We start from the raw sequence: 27,695 nt of genomic DNA on the forward strand, positions 1-27,695 counted from the left end.
AAACAGCCCTAGTAATTGCAGTGCATTTCTACGTGCAGTGTGCATATCCCAGTGTGGTATAGTGGTGGAAGCGTCAGACTGGGACCTGGGAGATCAGGGTTCAAATCCCCACTCACCCATGAAGCTCACTGGGGGACCTTGGGCCAGTCACTCGCTCTCAGCCTAGCCTGAGTGCTGTTGCGGTGAATAACCGAAGGAGAGAACCATGTACGCCACCTTGAGCTTATTGGGGGGAAAGGTGGTGTATAAATGCAATTAATATATATTTATAATTGATAAAGATAACATAAATAGGTTCCAGAACTAAGTTCGCCTGACAGAGTGCTGCCTGTTAGCTGCTTCTCCCTACCCACCTGTGACTCCTTCTTGGTTTCCTCAGGACAGCACATACAGAGCTGCTTGGGACCTCCCCAGCCAGCACCCTTCCTGTGGTTTCCTGTGGAGCAGCCAGACCTTAAGAGGGTGAGCCTGCTGGGTGAGAAGCAGCCACAGAGGAGAAGCCACAGCAAAGGAGGAGGTCCTGTGGTTGTCCTGAACACCCTCCACCTGCACTGAAGGCATCCTCGTCCCCATCAGCAGGAGATCCTCTTCTTCAGAGCTCCCAAACGCTGCGGCGCGATCAGGACAGCAGCATCTTCACTCTCTGGAAGTTTCCAGTCCAAAGACCCACTTTGACTGCAGCAAGCGCAGTTGGGGACTTGGCCCCCAGGGGCCTGCTGGGTTCTTCAAACCTTTGCTCAACCACAAACTCATTGAGCCCTCTCTGTCCGACCATTGCCCTACCTCACAGGGTTGACCATTGCCCTACCCTCACAAGGCCACACACTTAAAAGTAGCAAAAAACAAAAACAAAAAACCTTGTATGCTTAATAAGCAACAGTCTTCTTTCTTGGATCCAAGGTTATTTTTGTTTGTTTTAGACCAGTGGCTTCCAAAGTAGGCAGAACTTCCCCCTCCCCAGGTTGTGTGCCGAGGGATTACTTAGGGGGCTGCTAAGAGGCAAGGGGGCAGCCAGGGATGCTGGTGGTGTAAATGACTACCAGACTTTGAAAAGCTGGTATCACCAGATCAATTTCATCCGTTTTGTTGAATTAATTAAACAATGATTTTACCTGGATTTTGAATAAACGTGCAATTAATTGTTACTGCTTTGAATTTTATTGTGTCATTTTATTGTGTCATTATCTTCCTAAGTGGGTAGTGCAAGCAGCTTTTATAGGGTAGAGCAGGGGGCACTGGGGATGAGTTTATGGAACCAAGGGAAAGTAGCCTGAAAAAGTTTGGGAACCACTGATTTACAGTAGGTTCTCCCTCCCTCTCTCCCTCCCTCCCTCCCTCTCTTTCTGTTTCCCACTCCCCATCCCCAAAGACTTGTTCTCTTTCAATTCACAAAGATTGGACAGGGCCTACGCAGAGCTAATCACAGAGACAGAGAACGCCCCCCCCCAACTGATAAATGAAAGAACAGCCTGGACATATAATTCAGGATACTATTTTTAATTTATAAAGTTAGGGTTTAAAAATTTATAAAGTTAGGGGTATAAAAATATACAGAGCTTTCTGGGCGGAGGAACATCACCATGGTCAAGAGAGGGACCCCTCTCTCTTTCCCTTCCCTCCCCACTCCCAGGACCCCTGAGGCAGATGTGGAAACAGGCAGTGCAAGAGAAGAGGCTTCTGGGCAGTGTGAAGAAGCAAGCGTGGCACTTTGCCCCAGGGCAGAAAGGAATCAGGGGTGGTAGGCGTGGCCAAGCCTCTTCAGTGGCCAGGAACGAGCAGGAGGAGGCTCACAGAAGGATGGGGGAGAAGAGACAGCTTTGGCAGTAAAGGGGGACTCAAGAGCACCGTGGAAAGACAGGCAGCAAAACTGCTTGCGGACAACCCCAGCCTGATCCTCCAGACCTTTACAGCTGGCTCTGGAACCACTTCAGGACGGGCTCCTTGTTCGCAGCCACCCACTGGATGTTGGCCTTCGTCTTCTCCAGGGCCTGCTCCAGTGCTCGTGTCCCCGAGCCAAAGCCGACATCCGCATTGTCTGCCTTGAATTGCTCCAGCTGCCGAGAGGGAGAGAAAGCAGGCAGGGGGTCGTCACTGTCATCATCGGAGAGTGTGAGGAAGTGGTCAGAATGCTGAACTAGGACCTGGGTGACTTGGGTTCGAATCCCCCCCCCACTGAGCCATGAAGCTCACTGGATGACCTCGGGGGCCAGTCCCAGTTTCTCTCAGCCTAACCTACCTTGCAGGGTGGTTGTGCGGAGGAATTATCTATCACGTTTACGGATATTCCACCTTGGAGGGGAGGTGGAATATAAACAAGCAATTGTGGATTTTTAGCTAAAAAGTGTTATGTGCGTTACACTGGGGTAACCAACACCATCCTTTGCTACGTGAGCAACCCATATGGAACAGAACCCATTTTGTTTCATAAAGAATTAGCCCACTTCTTAACACTTAATCTTAAATTGTTGGGACCTGCTAGTGAAAGGCAAGGAATACATTTAATAAGAAAAAGAATGAACACAAGAGTAGCCACAGGGGTGAGTGGAGGGCGTCATTAAAAAATCCTGTTTTTTTAAAAAAAATCAGTTGTTTAATTTACGCTATAACCCTTATAGCCCTTGTGGCTGCCCAGGGCAGGTTGGAAACCCCTACTTCAAACAAGTGGAGGACAGATGTGTTGGAATTGGGGGAGGCTGTTGCCCAGGTCCATGGGGCGGTTTTACAGCACCCCACCAAGCCTTGGGTGTTCTGAGGAGTGCCTGGCATCCTTTGGGTGATCTGCAAATGGTCATGGCTTCTGGCTCATCAAGGTGTTTGCCCCCTATCCCACCCCACCCACCCTCTGCACAGCCCTCCCTCCTGCTCCTCCGATTGTATATGGTCCTTACCTGCTGGAGCTCAAAGTTAGAAGCGAATCTCTGCGTCACCGCCTGGATCAGGTTGGAGAAGGAGAAGGAACCTCCGCCGTACCTGGTTTGGTGCGTAGGTGGGCAACGGGAGAAAAGGGTGAGCCTGGGCACACACACACACACACACACACAACCAATGCTCCTCCCCTGTCACCAGCCCAAATCACCCCACTCACTGGTTAAAGAGCGTCTTCCAGTTGGCCCGGACAAAGTCCCACACAAGGCCCTGCCCAACCACGTTACGGGAGATGCTGATGATGGTGGATGTGGCATCCTGACGGCGGATCTTCGTGGGGTCCAGCGAGAACTCAAGGTACCTGTGGAACCAGATGGGGGCAGGTCCTTGAGCTAGCACCACTGGCGGCAACTCCAGGGGACCCTGGGAGGGCTGGGCACCCACAAAACCTCACCCCTGCCCAACCTCCCCTAGCACCACCACCGCTGCCTTACCTCTGGCATTCAGGTGCCCCAGTGGCAACTGGGCCAGGGCCTGCACCTCTGCCATGGGCCACTGTTGGGGCCCGCTGCAGCTGCGGGTGGAGACTGTGTGGCAGACAGAGACCGCATGGTGGAGGCTCAGGCCCTGGTTCAGGCGTTGCTGTGGCTCTGAAGCGCATGTGCTCGCACTGCGCTGCAACGTAATCCCATCGCAGTGAAGGCGGGCCCAAGTTGGCGCCACTGGCTGCCACCTGGCTGAAGCCTGGCCCTCACTCCACCTTATTCAGTCCTCGAAGACCACATCTCCCCCTTGCCGCTTGCTTCCTGGGAGTGCATCTCCCAGGGGAAAGGGGGCCACAGGCCTGACCCCTGTTCGTCCCTAGGCTCTGAAGAAGTCTGGCACATCCTCCCCATCCCCACCTCCACCCTACAAGGGCCTTGTCCAGCTGGGGCCACCTCACCTCTGGAGGATCCAGGACTCCTTGCTGCAGGCCAAAGCAGAACGGAGCTTGTCAGCCTCAGATACCACGGTGGCTTTCAGGAACATCTGCCAGCCAAAGTCCCAGGCCTCCTCCCCACCTGTAGAAATGGCACTGCAGTAGATGGCAGAGCGCAGGTTGGGTGGGATCCTGAAGGCAAAAATGAAGAAACTATTCATTTTTTGCATGCATATATGTGTGTGTGTGTGTGTGTGTATTAAATTTCTGTTTTACAATTTAAAATACTCATTTTACAACCTTAAGAGATCAATTTTTTGCATTTACACCCCAGTGAATACTGTATATTCCTGCGTATAAGACTACTTTTTAACCCAGGAAAATCTTCTCAAAAGTCAGGGGTCGTCTTATATGCTGTGTTGTATTTCTTCTACGGCGAGTCCTATTTTATGCTACTATTTTACTGCTGTTATTAACAGATCCTATTTTTAATGGATTAATTTTTTAATATATTGTTTTAATCTTATTGGTGTTTAGTTGATTTTTAATGATTTTTAGTTCTTCTATTTTATCTTTGTTTCGCAATTTTTATTTGTAAGCCGCCTTGAGTCCTGGTCCAGGAGAAAAGTGGGATATAAATAAACAATAACAATACAGTGGTGTCTCAGGTTAAAGACGCTTCAGGTTACAGAACCTTCAGGTTACAGACTCCACTAACCCAGAAATAGTACCTCCAGGTAAGAACTTTGCTTCAGCATGAGAACAGAAATTGTGTGGCGGCGGTGGCACGGCCCCATTAGCTAAAGTGGTACCTCAGGTTAAGAACAGTTTCAGGTTAAGAATGGACCTCCAGAACGAATTAAGTTCTTAACCCAAGGTACCACTGTACTAATCTGCAAACCACTCTTAGGAATGTATTTGTTTTTGATTAAGTGGCATATAAAACTTGTTAAATAAATAAACTAAATTAATGATTAGCTGGCAAAGGAGCAGCTGAGGACACACGGATCACTCTTGTGTCCTGAGATCCTGTAGGAGTTGACTTTCTCTGCAAAACGAAACAGATGCAAACTTGTCCGACTGGCCTAAAAAGGCACTGCTGTTACACTTTGATCTAGAGGATTTGCCTCTTTGATGCAACCGTGTGCATGCTTACTTGGAAGTCAATCTTTCTGTGCTATGTGTGAGTTACTGGAAATGATGTATCTGATTGCAACCTTTACATTTGGAAAAAGCAAGAGTCACTTCCACGCTGTACACTTAAAGCACGTGGCTTCCTGCAAAGAATCAGAGGGACTGTAGTTTCTTAAGGGTAGTGGGAATCATAGCTCTGTCAGGGGTAAACTACAATTCCCAGGATTTTCTGGGGGAAGCAGTGGCTGTTAAAGTTCTACAAATGTGCTTTCATTGTTTGGTGTGGATGTGACCCCAGACCAGCCTGAGGGATTGGCCTGCTCAAGGGACGGGGTCTCCCCAGAGGTCTGTCCTGGACCATTTAGGCACAGCCACAAACACTTACGGGTTATTGGTGGAATTATTCATCCAAGTGTTGAATAAGTCACTGGCCAAGTTCTGGCACTCAGAGATGCCAAAGGAGCAGGCTGTGTTGATGGCGGAGATCTCGTTGTACCTGGGCAGGGAAAGGAAACTCAGGAGGTTGGATTTGATGAACCTTGAGGTCATAGAATATTGGAGTTGGAAGGAGAGTCCACAACCTCCCGAGGGAGACCATTTCACTGTCAAACAGCTCTTAGTGTCAGAAAGTTTTTCCTGATGTTTAGTTGGAACCTCCCTTCTTGTAACTTGTAGGCATTGGTTCGAGACCAACCCTCCAGAACAGGAGAAAACAAGCTCGCTCTATCTTCCACTTGACAGCCCTTAAGGTATTTGAAGATGGCTATCATATCTCCTACCAGTCACCTCTTTTCCAAGCTAAACCTACCCAGTTCCTTTCAACCATTCCTCATAAAGCTTGGGTCCTTTCCAACATTTGGAGATTCTCTGAGCTAGAGAGAACAGCAACCCAGGAGGCCTCCTGGCTACAGCTTGGACCTGGAAATCCCAGGCACAGTGTGTTCCCAGCTTGGAGCACGATTCCTTGGGCACAGAGGAAGCCTCTCAGCCTTTTCCTCTGCCACTGTGAAATGATGGGATGGAGGCTTATCTTCTCACCTGCCCAGGCCCAAAGTGAGAGCTGGAGAGAGTAGCAAGAGGCAACAAGAGTTTGGGGATGCCTGGATTAGCCAAACCTGCTCAGCCCCTCCTTTGAGGGTTCTCCTGCCACAACCAAGCCAGTTGTCAACCACAGCCTAGCCCCTCCAGTGCCCCCCTGACACCTTCCCCTCGTTCCAAGGAAACTCACTGGTCCATCAGGCCAGCCGGGACTTGGGTCCAGTTAACAGTGAGGTTCTTATAATAATTGAACAGAGGAGTGACCTGCTTCTGGATGTATTTCTGCAGAGGGAGAGGAGAACAACACAGCAGTCATTAGGCAACCTTCTCTCTAAGAAAGAAATGGGCCGATGCCTGCCTTTTAGCCCCCTGCCCAACTCCATCCCCGATTAGCACTACCGGTAGGCTCGAAATGCCCTTCCCCATTTGTAGGGGGAGGCTGGGGGGAGTTCTCAGAGGGTGCAGGAGTGACAGTCTCTCCCCCTCCCTCCCAGCCCACCTGGCGCCCCTCATCCCTGGAACCCCCACCCATGCCCACCATGACCAGAGCTCACCTGCATGGGCCCATACACCTGGCTGCGATCAAACATGAGCTGGAAGTAGCCTAGGTTGCTGAGTGCTGCACTCCAGGGCAGGTAGTCTCTCTCCTTCCCCAGGTAAAGGGTGGTGTTCAGGGCCAGCTCCGTGCTGGTGTAATTTGCCCTGGAAGATTGAGACCGCTTGGGGTGGAGGGTGTGTGTGGAGCAGGCTGGTGGAGGCCCTCCCCTCCCCTGCACAGTTCAGCAGCCCTGCATTTAAGGCCACCAAGACCACAGGAAGTCATTGCCCACCCCCACCCCACCCCCATAATTCTTGGATCAAAACCTAACCCAGAGCCCTGTTTGCAGTGCCAGCAGTGAGACTTGTGCAGCCTTTTGCAACCTAGAGCCCTCCAGGTGTTTTAGACCAGTGATTCCCAATGAGGGTGGTACACTGTACTCCGGGGGGAGGATTGCCTAGGGGGTACTAAGAGGCAAGGGGTTAGGGTTAAGTGGGTGCTGGAGGTGTAAGTGACTATCAGAATTTGAAAACCTGGTATCACTGGTTCAAGTCCATCCATTTTGTTGAATGGATTAAATTAAATAGTTTACACTGAATTTTGAATAAATGTGCAGTTACTTGTTTCCTCGTCACTTCCCTTCTTGCAAAAAGCCTGTTTCTTTTGGGAGAGCAGCTTTGGTTGTGCAAAACTCCCAGTCAACTATAATGAGGCAATCCAAATTTGCAAAGATGTGACTGAATCCCATGCAAAAGCTGCAACAGCCTGAAAGTGCCCATAATCCAAAACATCCGGGGGCATCAGGATGTGGAAGGCTGGCCCAGGAAGATGTGAAGCTCCTGAGCATGGGCAAAGTGCCCTGCTGTCCCAATGGAACTTTGCAAGGGGAAATTTCTTGGCAGATGAGCTCTGGCATCTCACACTCTTTTGATTTTACACAAGAGCAGCCGTAAGCCTGGGTGTCTTGGAAAAATCAGAGCATGCACACTCCACATAAGTGGGTGGGGGTATGTGCGTCAACCCCAGACTGGCTTGCCGGTTCCAGAGGCCAGCCCAGGAAGGACCGGGCAGGTTGGACCTGAGAACACCAACAATAGCCACTTCTGCATCCAAACAGCACAAGAGCCCTGCTGTATCCTCATACGCCACCAGAGGGCACTTGGACAGAGGTTTGGCTTGAATGGGGTTGCGGGTGTAAATGGAGATTAGTTACTCCCAGATACAGGGGAGCTGTAGGTAACCCAAAGTCTCACCTGGCCAGGTTGAAGGAGTCATCAATCAGCTGAGCACGGTTAAGAATTGGGATTTTCTGGAAAACAGCAGAAGCTGCTGGTCAGGATAGGAGGAACAAGAGGGAGGGACATGGGTGGTAGGAAAGGGAGCTGAAATGTTAGAGCAGTGGTTTTCAACCAGTGTGCCATGGCACCCTGGGGGGCCTTGAAAGATGGTCAGGGGTGTCGCAGGCAACTCTGGCCTCTGTCTCTCTTTCCTTTCCTCCCTCCTCTGATGCCCTCTTACGTCTCTGCCTCCCAAAGGCTTGCACAGCTATTTGTTGTAGCAGCCCTGTCTCTAAGCTCCGCAGGCGAATGGTGCTTCTGGGAGGCACCTCTCTTTGGGGTGGGGGCAGCTTAGAGACCAGGCAAAGAAACAGCAGCTACCCTCGGGACTCCCAAGGAGAGAGGAGAGAAAACGAGGCTGAGGGAACGCTCCACAAGGGAGGGTGTGTGGAAAAGGGTGAGAGGCTGCCAGCTCTGCAGGCAAGGGGGGGCATAACTGGGCTCCTGAGCCCCACAGGGGTGCCACAGAAAGAATGTACTGTAGTTGGTCAAGGGAGATGTGGACTCAAAAAGGTTGAAAACCTCTGTGTTAGACCAAGCCAAGTCCAGCCATAGGGGAGCCCCACCTCACCCACCTTGCAAGGCCTGGTTCCCACATTCGCCCGGGACTCATGATGAAGGCAGAACACTGCTGACATTTCCTGCTAGTTCAGAGCTGTGGACCAGTCCCTGGTTTGGGGCTCCCAGTCTGTCTGAAACAGCCTGTTTCCCTTTGTGCTATGTCACTTAGATTGTAACTCTGAGAGCAAAGACAGTCTTATAGTACTGCTGGTTGTGGTCAGCTACTCTGCGAGCCATTTTCAGCGGAATAATTCCCTCCCACCCTTGATTTTACTGTTTTACCTTTTGTAAACCACTTTGATGGTATGTGCGTGTTTTTTTTTACAATCAAGTAGTGTATAAATTTTATGAAATAAATAAGTAATACTGAGTCAGGAACAGTATCCCCCCCCACACACACACACCTCCATCAATCACCGAAGTGAATGGCATTTCAAGGACTGCAGGGGTGGCGGGGGGGGGGAACCTTTGCCTCACAGACTCTCCAGTTAGACCTTGAAGAAGTTGAACTGGAGGAAGATGGAGACCTGCCTGGGCTCCTGGCTGCGTTCAGATGAATGGGACCCTGTTTGTGTGTAGAGAGGGGGAGAGGGGAGTCCAGGCCTGTGGCTACCTGGTGGTCTGTCTTCAGCTGCTCCAGGAGCCTGTCCCAGTTCTCCTGGTCATAGTTCACCCGGAAATATCCTGTGACGTTAATGTTGAGGAGCAGCCACATGTTAGGATCAGCTGCAATTGAGAAGTTGGAGTTCTGAGCTGCAAAAAGAGAGAGGGGTCAGGGGTGAGCTTGTTCTCCAGAACTCCCTTCCCCCTGCCAAAGTGGGCTCCCCAGCCCGGTTCAGAGTAGCCCAGCTACAAAGTGTGATTCCAGGAAAGATGGCTAGAAAGGTAGACCAAGGCCACCCCAAATATTTGCCACCTAGTCAGATGAATGCGAGGTAGACGCAGACCATTGAAGGGAAACAGAGCAGGGGCAAGTTGCCCTCTTGGACAAATTGCCCTCTTCTCTAGCTAGCCAGGGAATAGTATGATGCCACTTTTGCCTAGTTGACCACAAAACTTACTTAAAAGCCTCAAGCAAGCAAGTATCTTGCAAGGTTGGGGTGACCCAGTATTTTGGTCTGAAAGGCCTACTATATCCTTCCCTACAGACCCTCCCGGGTGCTAAGATCAGCAGAGAGGGCCCTCTTGGTTATTCCTCCACCCTCAGAAATTCGTGGGGGTGGCCCAGTGTGTAGAACCAAAGGTGAACTGTTCTGGACGCTCTGCAAACACCATCTCAGTAGTCAAGATAACCCCATAATTAATTGGTGGTTGTTGTAGCAACAAACTCATATACAGTATGTTTATATTTTTTGCTAACTGGCTTGCTTTGATGTTATCCTTATCTATGGGCTGAGCTCTGAGCCCAGAAAGGGGAACTATCTGTAAGATTTGGGTAGTTGCCACCTGTGGTCTCCTCTAGTCAGGTGAAGCGATGCGAAGTCCTAGACAAAGTGACATATACTGCTTTGTGTATTAAAAAATGTATGAATGTTTGCATGGGTGAGGACAATCTGCCCCCTTGCTGAGGTGCCTGTCCCACGTCTGTAAAGGCTAGAGACCTGACAGGCTGATTTGCTGCAAGTCTACACCCTTCTTCTTAACAAAACACTAGAACTGGTCATTCTGGCATTTTGGGCATCCTTCTTTGTTATCCTGCACCCTACCATGAGGCCTCCTTTGGGCCTGCGGTTCAGAACACCTGGGGGAAGAAGGCATTCTCCGTGGCATCCCGTAAGTTGTGAAATTCCCTCCCCACATAAGTGTGCCTGACTGGTACCCTTATTGCATAGCTTGTATGCTGAAGATGAACCTCTTTAACCTGGCCTTTCACACCCAAGATACATGTTTTCAGGACCCGCCCTACTCCTGTGACTGCAATTTAGCTATTTTAAATATTGAATATTGAATAGTTGTAAGCTGCCCTGGGGCCTGTTGATGAAGGGTGGGTAATACGTTAAAGTAAGAGGAGGAGGAGGAGGAGGAGGAGGAGGAGGAGGAGGAGGAGGAGGAGAAGGAGAAGGAGAAGGAGAAGGAGAAGGAGAAGGAGAAGGAGAAGGAGAAGGAGAAGGAGAAGGAGAAGGAGAAGGAGAAGGAGAAGGAGAAGGAGAAGGAGAAGGAGAAGGAGAAGGAGAAGGAGAAGGAGAAGGAGAAGGAGAAGGAGTTATTATTTGTACCCTGCCCATCTGGCTGGGTTTCCCCAAAGTGGCTTCCAACAAAGATTTAAAATACATTAACAGGGGGGAGGGGGAGGGGGAGGGGGGAGGAGGAGGAGAAGTTGTATTCAACAAACTTTTACCCTTTGAAAATTAATGGTCCTCGGTTAGCTATGGCCATTAATTTCGGTGGGCGTATTTTGAGTAAAAGTCAGTTGAATGCAATAATAATTCCAAGCTGGGAAGATGGTGGCAGTGAAGGGTACCTGTTGTGCTTGTGAGCCAGTACAAGTGTATTGCATTATCTGACTTCATCGAGGTGACAGGGACGATCCAGGTGTAGCTGCAGAAAGAGACAGACAGGTGTGTCCTCCCTTGTCCTGAATCAAGCAAAAGGTCTCTTGGCTTCCAATAAGGAGGAGGAGGAGAGTGCTCTGGCCGGGGAGTCTAGTGATGCCCTGCCAGGAACTGCCAATGGCCACAATGCTCTGAACACAAGAACACTCTTTCCCCCGGGTCTTTCTGGATTGGATGTGGCCTTTCCATGGAGTCTGCGGCTCAGGGCTCCCTACTTACTTGAATTCTGAGGGTCGTTCAACAACAGATGTTTGGTCCAGCAAGAAATGCTTCTGAGTGAGGCTCCCAGTAGTGGTGTCCACAGTCAGCACTGGGAAGCCCATCTGCAAGGTCCACCGGTCCATGATTTCTTTGACTGTGCCAGGGAGTTCAAACTTGTCTTGATCTACTGCCTGTCCAAGGGAGGGAGTGTTAATGAGGCACAGGGATTCATAGCAAAAAAAAAAACCAATCAAGGAGACTTGTTTAATGAGGCACAGGGATTCATAGCAAAAAAACAATCAAGGAGACTTGTGGCAACGTAAAGCCTACCAAACGCATGATGGCATCATAAGCTTTGTCAGATGCAATCAATGCAAAACACTCAGCTGTGGCTTCTGTTCACAGTCACACACCCCTTGCCAAAACTCTATGTTGCTTCAAGGTGCCCTCCTAGGGCTGAACCCTCCAGCCCCACATGAGCTATGGACGGACAACCAGGAAATAACCCAGTTCTGTTGAAAATCCCAAAGGTAATATTTAAGGGGGAAGGGCAAAGCTCAGCTTCTGATGCAGAAGGTCCCAGGTTCAATCCTCAGCTGAGAGATACTACCCTCCTGGAAACCCTGGCATGCTGCTGCCAGTCAGTGTAGACAATACTGAACTAGATTGACCTAGACTCTGACTTGGTATAAGGGAGCTCTTCCTCCCCTTTTCAGCCTCCTCCATCAAGTCGTGTGCAGAGGCAGAAGGAAAGCCTGTTGGCACAGGCTCACATAGCAGAAAGAAAGAGTGCCCAAAAATAAAAGCTACCATGAAAAGCTCTCTTCTTCCCTCCCTCCCTCTCTGGAGAATGAAGTCAGTCCGGTATTTAGCATAGGAGACACTGACTTGTTCAGCATCACAAGCAAAGGAAAGGAAAGTCTCTGCCCCCAGCAGCTTGCAGTCTAAACTTCAACAGTGAGAGATGTGACTGAAGGAGGGGAAAGGGTGGCAAAGAGAAATGGAATCAGGTCACGGTCACTGAGGCTCCTGCAGCTGGAGAAGAGGCTGGTGGGAGCGGAAAACCTAAGGCCTGGAAGAAGAGGCAACCTTTGAGGGAATATGCAAAAGGAGAGCGGGCTGGGGGGAGGAAGTGGAGAAAAAAGAGAAAAGGTAGAGCCAATTAAATAAGCAGGAAGGGTGAAGATCAGGCATCCCCAAACTTCGGCCCTCCAGATGTTTTGGACTACAATTCCCATCTTCCCCAACCACTGGTCCTGTTAGCTAGGGATCATGGGAGTTGTAGGCCAAAACATCTGGAGGGCCGCAGTTTGGGGATGCCTGGTGAAGATCATGGGGTGGTGGATATGACAGGAACAGAGCAGAAAGAGAGGGAGGCTGAGCTTTCCTCTGATCCTGTGGATTTCCCTCTTCAGCCAAACTTAACACCTGTCTAAGTGGGCAGTGCCCAGGGCAGGAGGGCAGGAGATGGGCTGACTGGCAGCCCTGATGTAGGGGGACGTGCTTAAAATCTATTGACAGCAAAATGCCAGCAGGAGAGGAGGATTCAAACTGAACTCAGGGTTTGAGCAACAGCTGTGCCGGGGGATGCCAAATGCGCAGCTGTAAGTTGTTACACACAGGGAAGCAGCACTGAGCAAAAAGCCCAAGAAAGGGAGCTGCACTGCAAAGGAGCCAACTGGGCAGAGTGGACATTTGGGCCCAAGGAAGTCAGTCAATGCAACCATCCTGCATAGCTGTCAAGTTTTCCGTTTTCCCGCGAGGAAGCCTTTTCAGCATAAGGGAATTTCCCTTTAAAAAGGGGAGAACTTGACAGCTATGCCATCCTGAGGCAGGCAAGTCCAAGACCCAGGCAGCTGTTGGACCAAGGCACAGCCAGCCTTGGCCAAACCATGCTCACTCAAAGACCTGAGTTCAGTTCTTGGCATCACTGGGCCAAATGCATGCTTGCTGAGGAGAAGTCAATGGCTTCAAGGAGAGCTCCAAAGATAACCCATCCTCGAGGGTGGGGGGAGAGGCTGGAGGAAGGCCAGGGGAAATATATTTGGCCAAGGAGTGTGTGTGTGTGTGTGTGTGTGTGTGTGTGTGTGTGTGTGTGTGTGTTTCCAGATGTTTCTGAGAATTCCAGAAATTAGCTAAGAGGATGACTGTTTTCCCGCTGAAGACAAAAAGTAACTGTGTTCTTATAAATAAGGGTGGGCTTTTGAAAATGGATTAGGCAACTTCATGCAGGACAGCTAACAATCTAGTGTTTAACAACCTTGTGTATGTGTGTGTATGGACTCATCTAGACTTGCCCTTGCCCCCGATGCTTTTCCCCAGGGAAACCCAATCTTTACTGCCAAATCAGAGCAAACGTCAATCGAGTTTTTCCCAGATTGATACTTGCACCGATTTATTGCTAAAGAGGGTGATTTCCGGGAGAAAGCAGCAAGAAGGGCAAAACCTCTCAGACCTGTGCCTAGAAAGTGCAGGACAAGTGGGAAACCACCGAGATCCGCAGGGCAAGTCTGGATGAGCCCTGTATTACCAGCACGTTGTACAAACCATCATCTAACCAGGATGCAACAATGGTTGGGAGACCTATGAAAGCCCCTCCTCCACCTTGGAAGAAGGCTCACAACTACCTGCAACTGAGAGAAGTAGCCTCCAGACACTGCCTGGCCAGGAACACAGGAAGCTGCCTTTTACTGAGTCCATCTAACTCAGTATTGTTTACACAGACTGGCAGTGGCTCTCCAGGATTTTAGGCAGGAGCCTCTCCCAGCCCCTCCCTGGAGACACCAATGGGTATTGAACCTGGGGCCTTTGACTTGCAAGGCAGATGCTCTTCCCACTGATCTATGGCCCTTCCACCCTAACTAGAAGCAGGACGGACGACAGGACGTACCAACTGGAGGTGATGCCAGAGGTCATTGTAGACGGTGTTTCCATACGCGAAGGCCTTAAAGTATGACTGCAGAGAGAACAGAAGGTGAATGAGAGAGAGAGAGAGAGAGTCTGACACCCCCCACCCCAGCTGCCACTGGGCCCTTGGGAAGCTCATGCCTTTGCTCCATTAGAGTTTGCTGGGGAGGTGGGAACGCACAGACCCTCCCCTTTGCTTTCCCAGGTCTCTCCCCACCCCACATGCCCCATCCCACGGCAAAGCAGGGGGAGGAAGCGCCAGCCCAGGGCAGTGCAGGTATCACTGTGAATGACCCAGCGCTTGCCAAGACAGGCCTTACCTGCAGCCCCCTTCTGAAGCGGTCCTCAGTGAGGAATTCGGAGAGCATCCGTAGGACTGAAGCTCCCTGTGGAGAGAGGAGAGGGCAGTGAAGGGAGAGGCCACAAGATGTCCTCTCCCACCCATGGTGGTTCCACGCCCATATATAAATCCCAAAAGCCAGGCTTGGATATTTTCGCGAGCCCAGGTAATGCAGCTGATTCTCTCAGAACCACCACCTTTTCATAGGTGGGTGGCCCTCTGCCAGTCTTGGCTTTGAAGTACCAAGGGAGAGGCGGTGGCGGCAGCCGCTGCTCCCAACTCAATTCTATGCAGCCAAAGTTGCCCCACCTGGGAAGGGAAGAGAGGCAGGCACTCTACCTTCCTCCAGACCCAACCACCTAAGGCACACTCACCTTGCTGTAGGCGATGGCGTCAAAGACTTCACTGATTTGCGCCGGCGTGTTGATCTCCTCTTCGCGGAAGGAGAGCGGGTGCGAGGAAGCCAGTGCGTCAATGGCCATCACACGGTACATTTCGTTGGAAACCATCAGGTCTTTCTGCAAGTCAGTTCCCAAAAATCTCATGGTCCATCCTCACAACAAACGCTCTCAGGTAAGAGTGTGTGGCGAGGGACAGTGACTGGTCAAAGGCTTTATGGCTGAGCAAGGATTCAAATCTGGTTCTCCCTGGTCCAAGCTCACTGCCCACTAATTACATCCCTTTCTACCTGGAAAGGGAACCCCTCATGCTCTGGGGGCACTTCCTGTGCCACATGGGAACCCCTTCCATTGCCACAACATAAGGAAGAGACCAGCTCCTCCCTCGCTCCTACGTGGACTGCATCCACACTCTGCCTCTGTGTGGGTTTATTTTCATAGAATCATGGAGTTGGAAGGAACCAAGAGGGTCATCCAGTCCAACTTCCTGCAATGCAGGAATTCTTTTCTTTTTCTTTTTCTGTCCAAGCGGGGCTTGAACCCTGAGCTCAAGAGTCTCATGCTCTACCAACTGAAGCTAGCTCTCTTTCTCGAGCCAGCTTAATTCTTAGAAGCCATGAAAATTATAGTTTTGTGGAGAGACCGCAGCTGTGTACACCATGCATTTAAAGCACACGTACACACCCCAAAAAAAGAATCCTGAGAACTGTAGTTTGTTGAGTGCGCTGGGAATTGTAGCTCTACGAGTGGTAAGCTACAGTTCCCAGAATTCTTGCGGTGAGGTGAAGGTGCTTTAAATGAGTGTATGAAGGAACTTATCAGCACCTTCAGAGAAATACAGGGACCTTGAGGTCACTTGGAAGCAGCCATCTTTGCTTTCCAAGGTGAATATGTCTCCAAACCCCCCACTACCCAGCCCTCTCCTTTTGCCAGCTACCTTTGCAGAGCTCAGGCTGCCTGAGAAGGACCGGGAGCTGCATTATTCCTCAGAAGCCTCCCAGCACCATCCAGCCCTGTTCTATCTCACAAAAGCAACTTACAATATCCCAGAGAGGCTCCGCCGCATCGGCACCAAGATATTCCACATAGGATGCAAAGCCCTCGTTCAGCCACAGGTCATTCCACCAACGGAGGGTCACGAGGTTCCCAAACCACTGGGGGTGGGGAAGCAGGAGGTTAGTCAGCCTTGAAGCCCCCTCAAAGACTCCCTCGGTGCATGGTATTGGGTGGGTTTGAAGTGTGTCAGGTGCCCAGCCAACCATCATCTCATTGGCTGGGAGAAGGCTTCAGAAAACGGCCAATGAGAGTGAAGAGGGTCTGTTGACTGAGCAGGGGTTCCTGGGAAGAGCCCTGCAGCTAGACCAGAACACAGCCCATCCTGTCCAGCACTCGGATCTCCCAGTGGCCAACCAGGTACCCCAGGGAAAAGCCCATCAACAGGACCCAAGTGCAAGATCCTCCTCCCCACTCAAGTGGCCCGTGTGGTTCCAAAACCTTTAGAGAGTACCTGATGGGCCACTTCGTGAGCGATGACCGTCAGCACCCGCTCCTTGTTCCCAATGGAGGAGAAGTGCGGGTCAAAGAGCAAGGAGTTCTCACGATAGGTCAACAGCCCCCAGTTCTCCATGGCGCCAGCATTGAAGTCTGGGAGGGCGACCTGGTCTGGGGAGAGAGAATGTCCCATGAACCAGGCTGGGACCACCAGCCAGGCTTCCACAACTGGGAGTCAGTTGTCACTCCTAGGCCTTTTTACAAGCAGTGCTGTGTATATTAAAAGTCACTTGTGAACAGCACTATCATACTATAAAGAGTTGGAGGGGCTGCAGACCTGCCCTATCATTCAACCACAGGGAACTGAAGTCCCAAGCAAGGTTTCCCCACCTTGCTGCCTTCCAGGTGTCTTGGACTACCTCTGTAATTAGCTGTGATTCCTGCATTGCAGGGGCTTGGACTAGATGAGCCTTTGGGTCTCTTCCAAAGCTACCATACCATCATCCTACTAACTTCCATCAGGCCCAGCTGGCTACTCTAGCACAGCCAAGCTGGCTGCAGCTGATGGGAGTTGTAGCCCAAGACATCCAGAACATCCTAGGTTGCTCTATGCATGGTCTGTGGAAACATCATAAGTTGAACAGTCAGGATAAGGAGGTTATAAGAACCAAGGAAGGCCCATCTGGTCCAGCATCCTGTCCTTACAGAGGCCAACCAGATGTCCCAATGTGATGCCCAGAAGCAGGACCTGAGCGCAACAGCAGCAGCAACTCTCCCCACTAGTGATTCCCAGCAACTGCCATTCAGAGGCATTTAATGCCTCTGACAGTGGAGATCAGGCTTCAGAATAAGCAGGAACGAATCGTGAGAGCAGAGGCGGATTTAGGGCAGCTTGAGTGGTGTGGAGGTACTGGGCACGCAGCCAAAGAGAGGGTCTTCTCAAAGCCCAGGAATCGCTTGCCCAGCTTCAGGGAAGGAGGTGTGAGGGCTCTGATAGGCTCCTAGAGCCCTCCTTCCTAAAGCTGGGCAAGCACTCACCAAGCTTCGAGAAGGAGTAAGGAGGGCTCTAGGACCCTGCCAGAGCCTTGCATGCCCTTCCCAAAGCCCGCTCCTTGTTTCCTTATTTACTAAGCTTAAGCCACAAGGGGAGGCCGTCAAATGTTGGCCATGCACAGGGCAACATATTACCAAGGTCCACCTTACCAAGGTCATTTTCACCTTCCTTGACAAGGGTTTCTCTTCTTTACTGAGATCCTGTTGCAGGCTCCCCCAGCCCCCGCTACCTGCTTCCCACCCGAGCTGCGCATCAGCCCTCCCTCCTGCTTCTGCACCAACCTAGTTTGCTCAGCGGGTAAGGTGTGGCGTAATGCTTCTCAAAGAAATCCAGGATGGGTCCAGTGACATTGATGCCATAGTCTCCCTGGCCCTCTGCAATGGCTTTGGGGCGGCCCCAGATTCGCATCTGAAACGGGATAGGGATGTCTCAGCAAGGATTGTCAGCGGAGGACCAATCCTGGGTGGGAGCAGGGCCTAAGGTCCCTGCCTGGAATAGGTGCCCCAAAATCGCTCCGAGCAAGGAGACCTCCCGAGGCCCTCAAGAAGGAGGCGCTCTCCCCCACTGCCATGCCTACCGAGACGTTATTCTGCTCTCCGGGCACATAGACAAACTGGCTGACAATGAAAGCAAGCAAGTAGGTTGACATCTTGAGTGTGGGATGAAATACTGTCCGGTTCCAAGGCTGTCCGTCCAGCTGCATCTGTGTGGTGCCTAGAGTATGGGGAGGAGAAGAGACCATAAATCTGCTCTGCTGATCTTGCCCAAAGTCAAGACCCAACCATGACCCCTCTTTGTCTCCAAAACCCCTTAACTTTTTGCCTGCATTTGCAGTTTCTGGAGTCCAAGGCTCCCAATCCCAGTGCAGTTAGTAGACTACATTGTTGGACTGAAAGTAGCCATTCACCTTGTGAGTGTCAGCAGTTAACACCAGGCAAACAGGCATTGTTACCCCAGAGAGAAGGAGGAGGCAGGAGGGTCCTGCCCTCAAATGACAGCACCCAGCTCAATGCTGGAAGTCGAGGCTGTGAGTTACTCTTACAGTTCCTTAGCTCTGTGGCTGAGTCCATTCTGAAGCAGGATCCTCTCCCTGCAGCATATTTTTTCCAGTTCCCCTCATTTGCTTCCCTTTCTCTCATTTGGTGTCCTCCACTCACTCGGTGTCCTTGGCACATTTTGGGCAGCTCCCAACAGTGAAGGCTGAGGTGGAATTACTGTTAAGCCCATTAACAGTGAGGCCAGTGTCAACTGAGCACAAGCCTGGGAAGAACCAGTTAAAGAGGAGCCTGACAGCTGACTGTACCTATCCATATAGTACAAGGAGGGGTCTGACAGGCAGAGTTTAAAAAGGGGGGGGGGTGAGTCAGTTGTGGTTGGTTGGATGAGAGAGGGTGAAGTGCTGGTGTGGCAGAATGATTGGGTAGAGGATGAACAAGTTAGATGACATACCCTGTTTCTCCAAAAATAAGACGTAGCCATAAAATAAGCCGTAGCAGGATTTTTAAGCATTCCAGGAATATAAGCCATATCCCAAAAATAAGACATAGTGATAGGCGCAGCAGCAATGCCGGCCGCGGCAGGAGGAGGAGGAAAAAAATATGACATCCCCTGAAAATAAGCCATAGTGGGGGGTTTTGAGGAAAAATAAATATAAGACGGTGTCTTATTTTTGGAGAAACACGGTATCTGCCTATATAGCGTGCATCCTAATGGACTTTTTGGACTCTGCGTGGGAATTTGGTGTGAGCCTCTGTACTTGAGCTCCCAAGGGACACACACACACACACACACACACACACACACACACACACAGGCTTCTTCCTTTCAGGAAGGCTGATTCAGCAGCTCTTGGACCCCAAACTTCTGGTGACTTCTCTCCCCCATTCCACTGGACACAGAGCCAAACACCCACACACCCATAAAAAGCATGTCCTGACTCCAGCCTCTGCATAATGGAAACACCACCCAGTACCTGTGGGAAGCAAGAGGCACCCAGTGTGGGCACAGAAACCTCCCCCCTCAGTCTCCTCCTGCTTCCAATCTGGCTCTCCCCTCCTGACCTTCAACCCATGCAGGGAAAGAGCAGCAATCTCTTGGGAGAGGAGGGAGGAGGTCATGAACACAGATGGGAACTGAGGAGGGGGAATTGGCAGGTGTGCTTCACCACCACCACCACCCTGTGCCAAGGGGAGTCCCTTTGCCCCACCCTCCCTTCACCCCCTTACTCTGCACAGGCATGTTGGAGAGAGCCACGTGGTCAGATGGGTGAATCAACACAATGGTGAAGGTGGCCTTCATGGCTGGCTCATCAAAGCAAGGAAAGGCCTTCCGGGCATCAGCCGCCTGCATCTGTGTTGTGGCCACCACCCTGGGAGGAGGACAGAGGCTGGTCAATGCATGTTCCCCCAGGTCCACCCACCCACCTGCCATGCCATGTCTTCCTGGTTTATTGAAACAAGGGGGCTTGTGTCTTCCCGGGTCTGCCCTGCTTCTTAGCTGCCCAGAGATTTTCAAGGCAAGTTGCAATGCAAACACCCACCATGGGAGGAGGTAGGGGAGGGTGGAGCTCCCCAGGTTGGGTGCAGTATCTGGAGCTCTTGAGAAGGGGCGTGGGGGGGCACAGCCCCTTTTCTGAGTCAAGTGGCAACAGTCTCCATCCCGACCTCAGAAGTTCCAGGCCTGATTTGGCCATTACCCTGTCCTAGAACTGGGGCGAGGGGCATTTCATGGGGGGGGGCAGTCCCAGAGCTCAACTCTGGAGGCTCGCAAGCAATGCCACCTAGTCACTCACCACAGTGGCACCAGGTTCCTGCTAAACAACAGGTTGTGGTTGTGGTTTGGGGTCCAACAGAGGCCCTAGGGAGGATACAGCAGGGAGTTGCAAAAGGAAAAAAGCAGCTGTGGGCAGGAAGGAGAAGCTTTGGAGTGGGCAGGAAGGAGAAGCTGGGGAGGGAAGGGTTAAACAGCCCCCTGCCTTCATCCGCACTACCACCCCTTGCTGCAATGTCCCACTCTGTGTGGATTTTCCTCCAGGTCCTTGCTAGGGATCTCTGTGGCTGCCCCCGAGCTGCAGGGTTGGTGACCTGGTGCCAGGTGGGAGGAGGAGCCCAGCCTGTCCTGAGCGCAGGTGGGTGCAAGGTAGCAGAGGGGGCTGGCTCTGGCCTCCCCCCTGCTTCAAATGCTGCTAACACAATCCAGTGTCTATAGCCTCCCCAACTCACATTGTTATAAGAATTTTAAGGTCTTAGATAGGTACAGTAATAAATGTGCATACATGTACAAGGCAAGCATGTACATAAAAATACAGTGGTACCTCGACTTACGAACAACTCGACAACCGAATTTTTCGACTTACGAATGGGGCAGTATAAACCAATGACTGAAATCAGTACAAAAAAGTCCTGAAACCATTTTGACTCTCCCAGATGGAGGAAATGGAAAAACCTTCCCATTGTCTCTTTCCTCACAAATCCTTTCTTAAGGGCACATTTATGATAGGAATAGGCTTGAGCCTGTGAGCTCAGGAACTAAGTATTTATCATTACAAAAGACTGGCCAGGCTCACCGGTAATCCAACATTAGCAGGTAAAATGCCAGACAGGAGATAAGCAAGGCGCTCAGGTTTTCTACCACTCTTTTCTATGATGCAGGTATGACATGTCTGGGGGGGGGTCTTGGGCTATACCCCTTCTGTGATGTATGTATGACGCTTCTGGGGGTGGCCTTGAACTGGAGGGTGGGAAATTTTAAATGTCTATATAAGGGCAGGCACGCTTTTGTTCGGGGGTCCTCCTTTTCTCCTATGGGAGAGAGAACACCCTGTTGCAACAGTCTTCTGTTCTTTTAAATAAATGATCAGATTTTGCTTTCTTGAATCCTGGTGTGGTCTCTGTCATTTTTACCAACCAGAGAGGAGCCTCAAACACCCGCGCTCCTTCCTAGGGTCCAGTCCTCCCTATGAGGCTGGGACCCCTTTTTGGGAGCAATTAATTCCTATTTCAGCACCCTGCCAGGCTTGTCCAGAGATCTTCCCAGACACGGAGACTGCTTCCAGGAACTGTATTTTCATAGAACCATAGAACTGTAGGGTTGGAAGGGACTCCAACCCCACCACACACATATAAACACACACACAGTTCCACCTACTTGGTAACCCCATCCTCCATGTATTCACTGCGATAGAAGCCAGCCAGGTCATCTGCTAGCTCCCCACGGAAGCGGCTCAGCAGCTCATAGTATGCATTCTGCTGGAGGCTTCCGCTGAGCTGCACCACCAGGTATTCAGTGTTCACCTCCAGCCAGGTCTGAGAGATGGCTGGTGCTGTGGACCCGTTTACCCCACGCAGAGAGACGAGGTACCCCTCTTGCTCGGTGTAGTTGAGCTTCTTGCTGTGGATGAGGATGAGGTCAGTGGGCTCCAGGCACACAAATTGCACCGTACTGTTGCCCGTGAAGACATAGAGGCCCTGAGCATCCTGGGTCAGGAAGGGTTGCAGGGTGACATCATAGTGCACGGGCTGGAGGGTCTTGGGTAGCCGCATTTGATTCCAAGGCTCCTTTGGGTCGGCCGTAGTGCCAGGGACACTGGGGGTGGCAGCACTAGTGGTGGTGGTGGTGGTAGTAGTGGTAGTGGTGGTAGTGGTGGTAGAGCTGGAGCTAGATGAGGTTGGGTCAGACACATCATTGCTTGACTTCTGCTTTTCCTCTGCGTAGACAACCGCCAGAGCAATGATGGTGGCCACAGCGGCAACCGCAAGGACGATCCCAACTATGCCCAGCGTCCTGCTGATGAAGAAGCCTTTGGCCATGGTTGAGGGTGCCAGGAGAGAGAATCTGTGAGAAAGAGAAGAAGGCAAGGACTTGCAGGCCTCTTATATGTGGGCTCTGGGGCTTTGCTGATCCTGGTTCATTAGTTAATCATCAAACAGCTGAGAGGTGTGCGAAGGTCACAGAGGCTTCCCAACCTTGCAGACAACTTCTTCCCTTGGCCCTGTGGGAGAGTTAATGGGAAACTGAGAGCCAGCAGCTTCAAAGTGCATGCAATCTTTACCTGCCTCTCTCTCACTCCTGGAGGGTGGGGCAGGGTGTGTGTGTGTGAATCCTTCCTTTTGTCTGCCCTAGAATCACAGAATTGTGGAGCTAGAAGGAACCCCAAGGCCATGCAGGAATCACCTGAATCGCCCAACTTTCAACTTGGACGACCTCTGATTTTAATGCTATTGCCACATCAGGTGTAATTTCATACAGTATATACCATAGCTGTCAAGTTCTCCCTTTTTTAAAGGGAAATTCCCTTATGCCGAATAGGCTTCCTCGTGAGAAAAGGGAAAACTTGACAGCTATGGTATATACCTCTATCATTCCTCTCTTTCCTCTCCTTCCTTTTTCTCTAAACTTCCTCTACAAAGCCTCAACCACAGTAATCTTCCCTCATAGGGATGTTGCTCCACCCCCTCAATCATTTTGATTGCCCTTTTCTGAACTGTTTCCAACTCTACAACAGCATTTTTAAGGTGAGGTGACCAGAAATAGGCAGTATATTCCAAGTGTGGTCATCCCATAGATTTGAATAAAAACATTGTTATATTGGCAGTCTTATTTTCATAGCATCATAGTTAACGCCTTCCAATGCCAGAATCACAGCTAAAGAGTCCCCAGCCCTCTGTTTAAAAACCACCAATGAAGGTTTGACTACCATTTTTTGAGGTAGTCCTTTTCATTATCAAACAGCTCTTACCATCAGAAAGTTATTCCTGATGTTGGAAAGTGAGCGAGGTCTCAGGTAAAGGGGATTGTTAACTAGGCTGCTAGAATATGCAGAACTTGAGGGTTTAACTTTAACACATAGAATGAGAGAACAAGAAGAACATATATTGAAAGAAGACTAGGAAATATTTACTGAATATATGGAAAATAATTGCACATCACTGAAAACGCTGACAGTATTAAGATAAATTCAACAGTGTGATTAATGTTTGAACAATGTAAAAATGGAGAACTGGTTTAAATGGGTATTGCAAAATATGCAGGAATGGAAGATATGTACAATGAAACATGGAAGGAGAAGAAGGGAAGTCACTGGATATTTAAAAGTATGTAAAATGTTTATTCTGAAATGTAATAATTGAAAATTTCATAAAAAAACTATTTTTTTAAGAAAAGTAAGTTGCCGTATTTTTCGTTCCATAAGACACACACACACCCCGCCTAAAAAGTAAGAGGAAATTCTGTGCGTCTTATGGAGCGAATGTGTGGTCCCTGGAGCCAAATTGCCCAGGGACTAAAGGCAGATCATGCTTCTTCTTTTTTTAAGAAAGAGCTAAAGGCTAACAAGAGAGAATGAGCCCATTGAAAGGAACCAGCTCAGCAGCTGATTGCAATAGATCAGGGAGGGAGTTAAGAGAGCTAGCTCCCTTCCCTACCCCTCCCGGCCCCTTGCCTAGGCCTCAATTGTTGTCTGCAGAGGGAGACATGTGGCTGGCTGATTAGATTATCTGTCTGGAAACTGTAGAAATGGGTCCCTTTCCTAGAGAAGCTGCAGAACTGTGAGTTGAACCCCATAAAAACAGGATTTTTTTCCCTTTGCAAGGAAACTCAGCAACTTTGAGCTGATCCTAAAAAATTGAGCTTGCCCCCTTTGCAAAAAAGATGCACAACTGTGAGCTGACCCCCCAAAAACAGGGCTTTTCCCATTTGCAAAAAAGCTGCACAACTTTGAGCTGATCCTTAAAAAATGGACCTTTCCCCCTTTGCAAAAGAAGTTTCCTCAAATATTTAGGGGGGGGGTTGGCTAGGAGTTGGCTGCAATTCAAGAAAGCAAAAAAAATTCCCTTGTTTTCCTCCTCTAAAAACTAGGTGTGTCCTACCGTATGGTCAGGTGCGTCCTATGGAGCGAAAAATACGGTACTCCTAATGTTTAGTCAAAATCTCATTTCTTGTAATTTGTAATTTCTTGTAATTTGAATCTATATTGGTTCTGGTCTTACCCACTGCAGTAGCAGAAAACAAGCTCACTCCATCTTCCATGGGATAGCCCTTCAGATATTTGAATATAGAGTATTTGATATTTCAACCCCTTTCTTAATGATCACTAGCATGGAATTTGCCTTTTTCTCAACTGCCACACAATAGGTTGACATGTTTACCACGTTATCTGCCACAAACCAAAGATCAGTTCCTTGGTCAATCACTGCTGGTTCAGACCCCATAAACGAACATATTAAGTTTCCTCCGGTGTTCATATTTTGCTTACACTTTTGGAGAGATTCTTTTGGGGTTCCTCGCAATCCCTTCAGTGAAAGTAAAGCTTTTTGAAAGCCTAAGTACACAATGTCTACAGGATCACCCTTTCCGATGCCTGCCCTCAGCAACTCTGACAACATTATTACAGGACATATCTATGTTATCTGCAACATAAGGGGTTAATTCACCTCTTCTGGTGTGATCTGCATGTCATCATCTGCCACCTGTGCCTTTCTAGAGCCTGGATGGAACAAACAGGCCAGTCTCCACTCAGAAGAATAAATGGACAGAAATCTGGTGTCAGCAATGGCAATAACTAAAAATCAGCAGGGGAACATTTCTTCCTTCCAGGACACTCTGTAACTGGCTGTAGAGCAGCTACCCTTGTACAAAGGAGTTTCAAAAGAAGGGCCTGCAATACGAAACCACTGAATTGCAGTTCATTAAAGGTGCAGTGCTATCACTTGCTGTGACAAAGGTAGTTCTTTTTTTAGATGAATGGCATGTGCTGATTGGCTTATGAGTGCCAAGATGCCTGTGTTATCAAGAACTTTTTGAGTGAATGGCCTCTATTAATACTTATAATCATCTGTACATTTTTTGTTTGCCTAACACTTCCTTCTGACCTCACTGCTTACAATCCCCTTCCCAACCTCGTATATATGTGCCTGCAACTCAAGGTCATCCTTCCTTCATATATCAGACAAAACAAGCTCATTAGTCTTTAAGGTGCCACAAAACCCTGGAGCAGGCAGAAGCTAACCATTTCCTGCACAGGACAGTGTCGAAATTGGCTGCCTGTATAATTATTAATTATTATTATTATTATTATTCCACCTTTTCCCTGACATGGACTCAAGGCAGTATACAGCTAAAGTAGAAACAGCTAAAACATAGAAGTTAGCAATCATTTAAAAACAATTAAGAATTAATGGAATAAACACAGAGAGAGATATCGCTGCAATAAAAACATTATAGCAGCAGGGCTTTCCTTAGAAACAGCCAGTTCCCAAAAGCCTGTTGGAAGAGGAAAGTCTTCACCTGTCGGCAGAAGGACAGCCAGGAGCAAACCAGTCTAATTTCCCTAGGAAGGGAGAGCCACCAAGAAGGCCTTCTCCTGCGTCCCTACCAAGCATTCCTATGAGGGTGGTGGGACCAAGAGAAGGCCCTCCCCTGAAGAGCCCAGTCAGGTTTGGATGAGGGAATACTGTACAGTCATTTAGACAGCCTGGACCTAAAACCATATATGGCTTTATAGGATTGAGAATGTTTTATGAGTTGAAAAACAGTCAGTTCCTTATGTATAAGAAAAAGCTATAAATGGTGGGCACGGCAGGTTGGGGGGCAAAGCGGGGTGGGGGCAAAGGATATCTCCTTGGGGGCGGGAACCATCTCATCTTAGTAGGAATGTATGGCTTGAGACAGCCCAAAATTTGTTTAAAATCTCAAGTTCCTTATTTATCCCCAAAACCTGGGAGAAAGATGTTTCAAGCCACCTTCCCCAGTCAGTTCCCCGCCAGATGTTTTGGACTACGAATCTCATTGCTCCCAGGTGTGGGTGTCTGTGCTACCTGGAGATGATGGAAGTCCAAAAGACGCCGAGGGCACCAGGTTGGGGAAGGCTGTGTTCAAGCATGTTGCAGGAAAAAACAGCGTTTTGAAATGCGAGTGCTGTGGGCCCCCCGAAAGGGCGCTGATTTAAGAGCTCCGGGGCACATAAACACTAGCTCCTTCTCCAGGCTGTTCCTGCAGCTCCGAATAGTAATAATAATTTATTATTTTGTACCCCGCCTATCTGGCTGGGTCGCCCAGGGGCACAGGGACCTGGGAGCCCACGTCAGCCTTGCGGAGACCCCATCATCGTCATCATCCGCTGGATGATCCCACACACCCCTCCGCTTGCCTACTCACCTTGACGCCCCCATCCCCAGGCTGGGCTCCATTCACAGCCGAGTTCCTAGTTGGGGCAGGCTGGGGCGTTCTCCTGGCCCACGGCGCCTGGCCTGCTCTCGGCTGCTCTCTCCAAAATCAGTCACAAGGAGAGGGCTCTTTCCAAAGCTCCGAAGGAAGTAGCCAGCCCTGCGCTGATCCCTCACCGTCTTAACCCCTGGGCTGCTGGGCGGGACAGAGGAAACCAGGATCAAGAGAGCACTGCCTTGGAAAGAGAGGGAAAGGAGCGAGGAGGCTGCCTCTGTCCTGGCCAGTCGCTCTCTGTCATCCCACATTTGTCCCAGGCTCCTGCTGCGCCCTCAACTCTGCCCCACAACGCTGGACGCACAAGCACACACGCCCCGGGCCCACCTCCTCTCCAGCTGCCAGACCGTCACATCTGGAAAGGATTTCAGCGGGGGGCAGGGTAGAGGCTCCTAAGTGCTGAAAGCAGGAAGGGGAAGCCTGGAAGTGGAGGTCCCTTTTCTGGGGAGGGGACGTTGGGAATCCTCGGGGTCGTTTTGCACGGCCTCTGACTGCAGGCTCCAGCGGCTCCGAGCTAGAGCAGCTTTCGCTACACACCCAGGGAGAGCTGGAGAAAAGGAGCCTGCGGAGGGACTCGCCTCTGGCTCCTCTCCCTGCTCAGGGCCCAGTTTCGGGCAGGCTGCACCAGCATTGCCTCCAAAATACCAGAAATCACAGCTCCCTGCCTTTGATCTACACGTTCCTTCTGCCAGGGACTCAGTGGCAAGTTGCTTTCTCCCAGCTTGAAATCCTAGTCTGTGAAATAAAGATGCTAGCAGCCCACCTCGCAGGGCTGTTGTTACAATAAACAACAGGTAATGCTCTATTTATTTAAAAGGCTGGATTAATGGGAAAGGAGGAGTGCAGTCACCACTAGAGCCCAGTCAAATGCACTAGGACCACTGAAGGTTGGATCTGACTCTTCCCCCAAAAAATGGCTATGGGGAAAATGGACAAATCTTTCCCCTGGCTGGGGGAGTGAAAAGAGCTCCCTCCTAAGGCCCGATTCCAACACACACACACACACACACACACACACACGTACAGTACCTGGTCTAAGCAAGATTGTATGGCAGGCAAAAAGGCAGGCAGGTTGGTGCTCCCTGCCCAGGAAACAGCAGCTCCTTCCTAGCTGGTGTCCATGGCTGGAAGGGTTATTCTTATC

The 27,695-nt window shown here is 50.1% G+C and overlaps 1 protein-coding gene across 3 annotated transcripts; it reads right to left on the reverse strand.

The window, feature by feature from the left end:
• Positions 1–1,481: 1,481 nt before the first annotated feature.
• Positions 1,482–27,679, reverse strand: ANPEP (alanyl aminopeptidase, membrane). Of its 3 annotated transcripts, none has more exons than XM_060282623.1 (21): positions 27,581–27,679; positions 21,482–22,325; positions 19,561–19,703; positions 17,913–18,049; positions 17,617–17,743; positions 16,298–16,452; positions 15,831–15,944; positions 14,767–14,910; positions 14,373–14,438; positions 14,036–14,101; positions 11,164–11,336; positions 10,854–10,930; positions 9,006–9,145; positions 7,748–7,803; positions 6,511–6,658; positions 6,147–6,238; positions 5,304–5,414; positions 3,809–3,976; positions 3,086–3,226; positions 2,889–2,970; positions 1,482–2,054 (listed from the first exon to the last, which is right to left on the reverse strand). In XM_060282623.1, the coding sequence occupies exons 2-21, from the start codon at positions 22,141–22,143 to the stop codon at positions 1,905–1,907; spliced, it is 2,952 nt and encodes a 983-aa protein (XP_060138606.1). In that variant the 5' UTR covers positions 22,144–22,325; positions 27,581–27,679; the 3' UTR covers positions 1,482–1,904. The 3 variants fall into 3 exon arrangements, with proteins under 3 accessions (XP_060138606.1, XP_060138605.1, XP_034987243.2); XM_060282622.1 differs by lacking the exon at positions 27,581–27,679 and adding an exon at positions 26,489–26,862 and having other exon boundaries at positions 21,482–22,168; XM_035131352.2 differs by lacking the exon at positions 27,581–27,679 and adding an exon at positions 26,489–26,862.
• Positions 27,680–27,695: the final 16 nt, after the last annotated feature.

The sequence above is a fragment of the Zootoca vivipara genome, chromosome 14 (genome assembly GCF_963506605.1).
Source record: "Zootoca vivipara chromosome 14, rZooViv1.1, whole genome shotgun sequence".
In the NCBI taxonomy this organism is placed as follows: domain Eukaryota; kingdom Metazoa; phylum Chordata; class Lepidosauria; order Squamata; family Lacertidae; genus Zootoca; species Zootoca vivipara.

Bases quoted from the DNA above. Each gene is read 5' to 3' on its own strand.
- ANPEP (XM_060282622.1), bottom strand. From the start codon at position 26,520: ATGGAGCCCAGCCTGGGGATGGGGGCGTCAAG. The intron at 7,804-9,005 runs GTAGCCACAGGC...GCTGTTTTCCAG, and splicing joins AGCTGAAGACAGACCACCAG to AAAATCCCAATTCTTAACCG. The intron at 5,415-6,146 runs GTGAGTTTCCTT...TTCCCTGCCCAG, and splicing joins CCGGCTGGCCTGATGGACCA to GTACAACGAGATCTCCGCCA.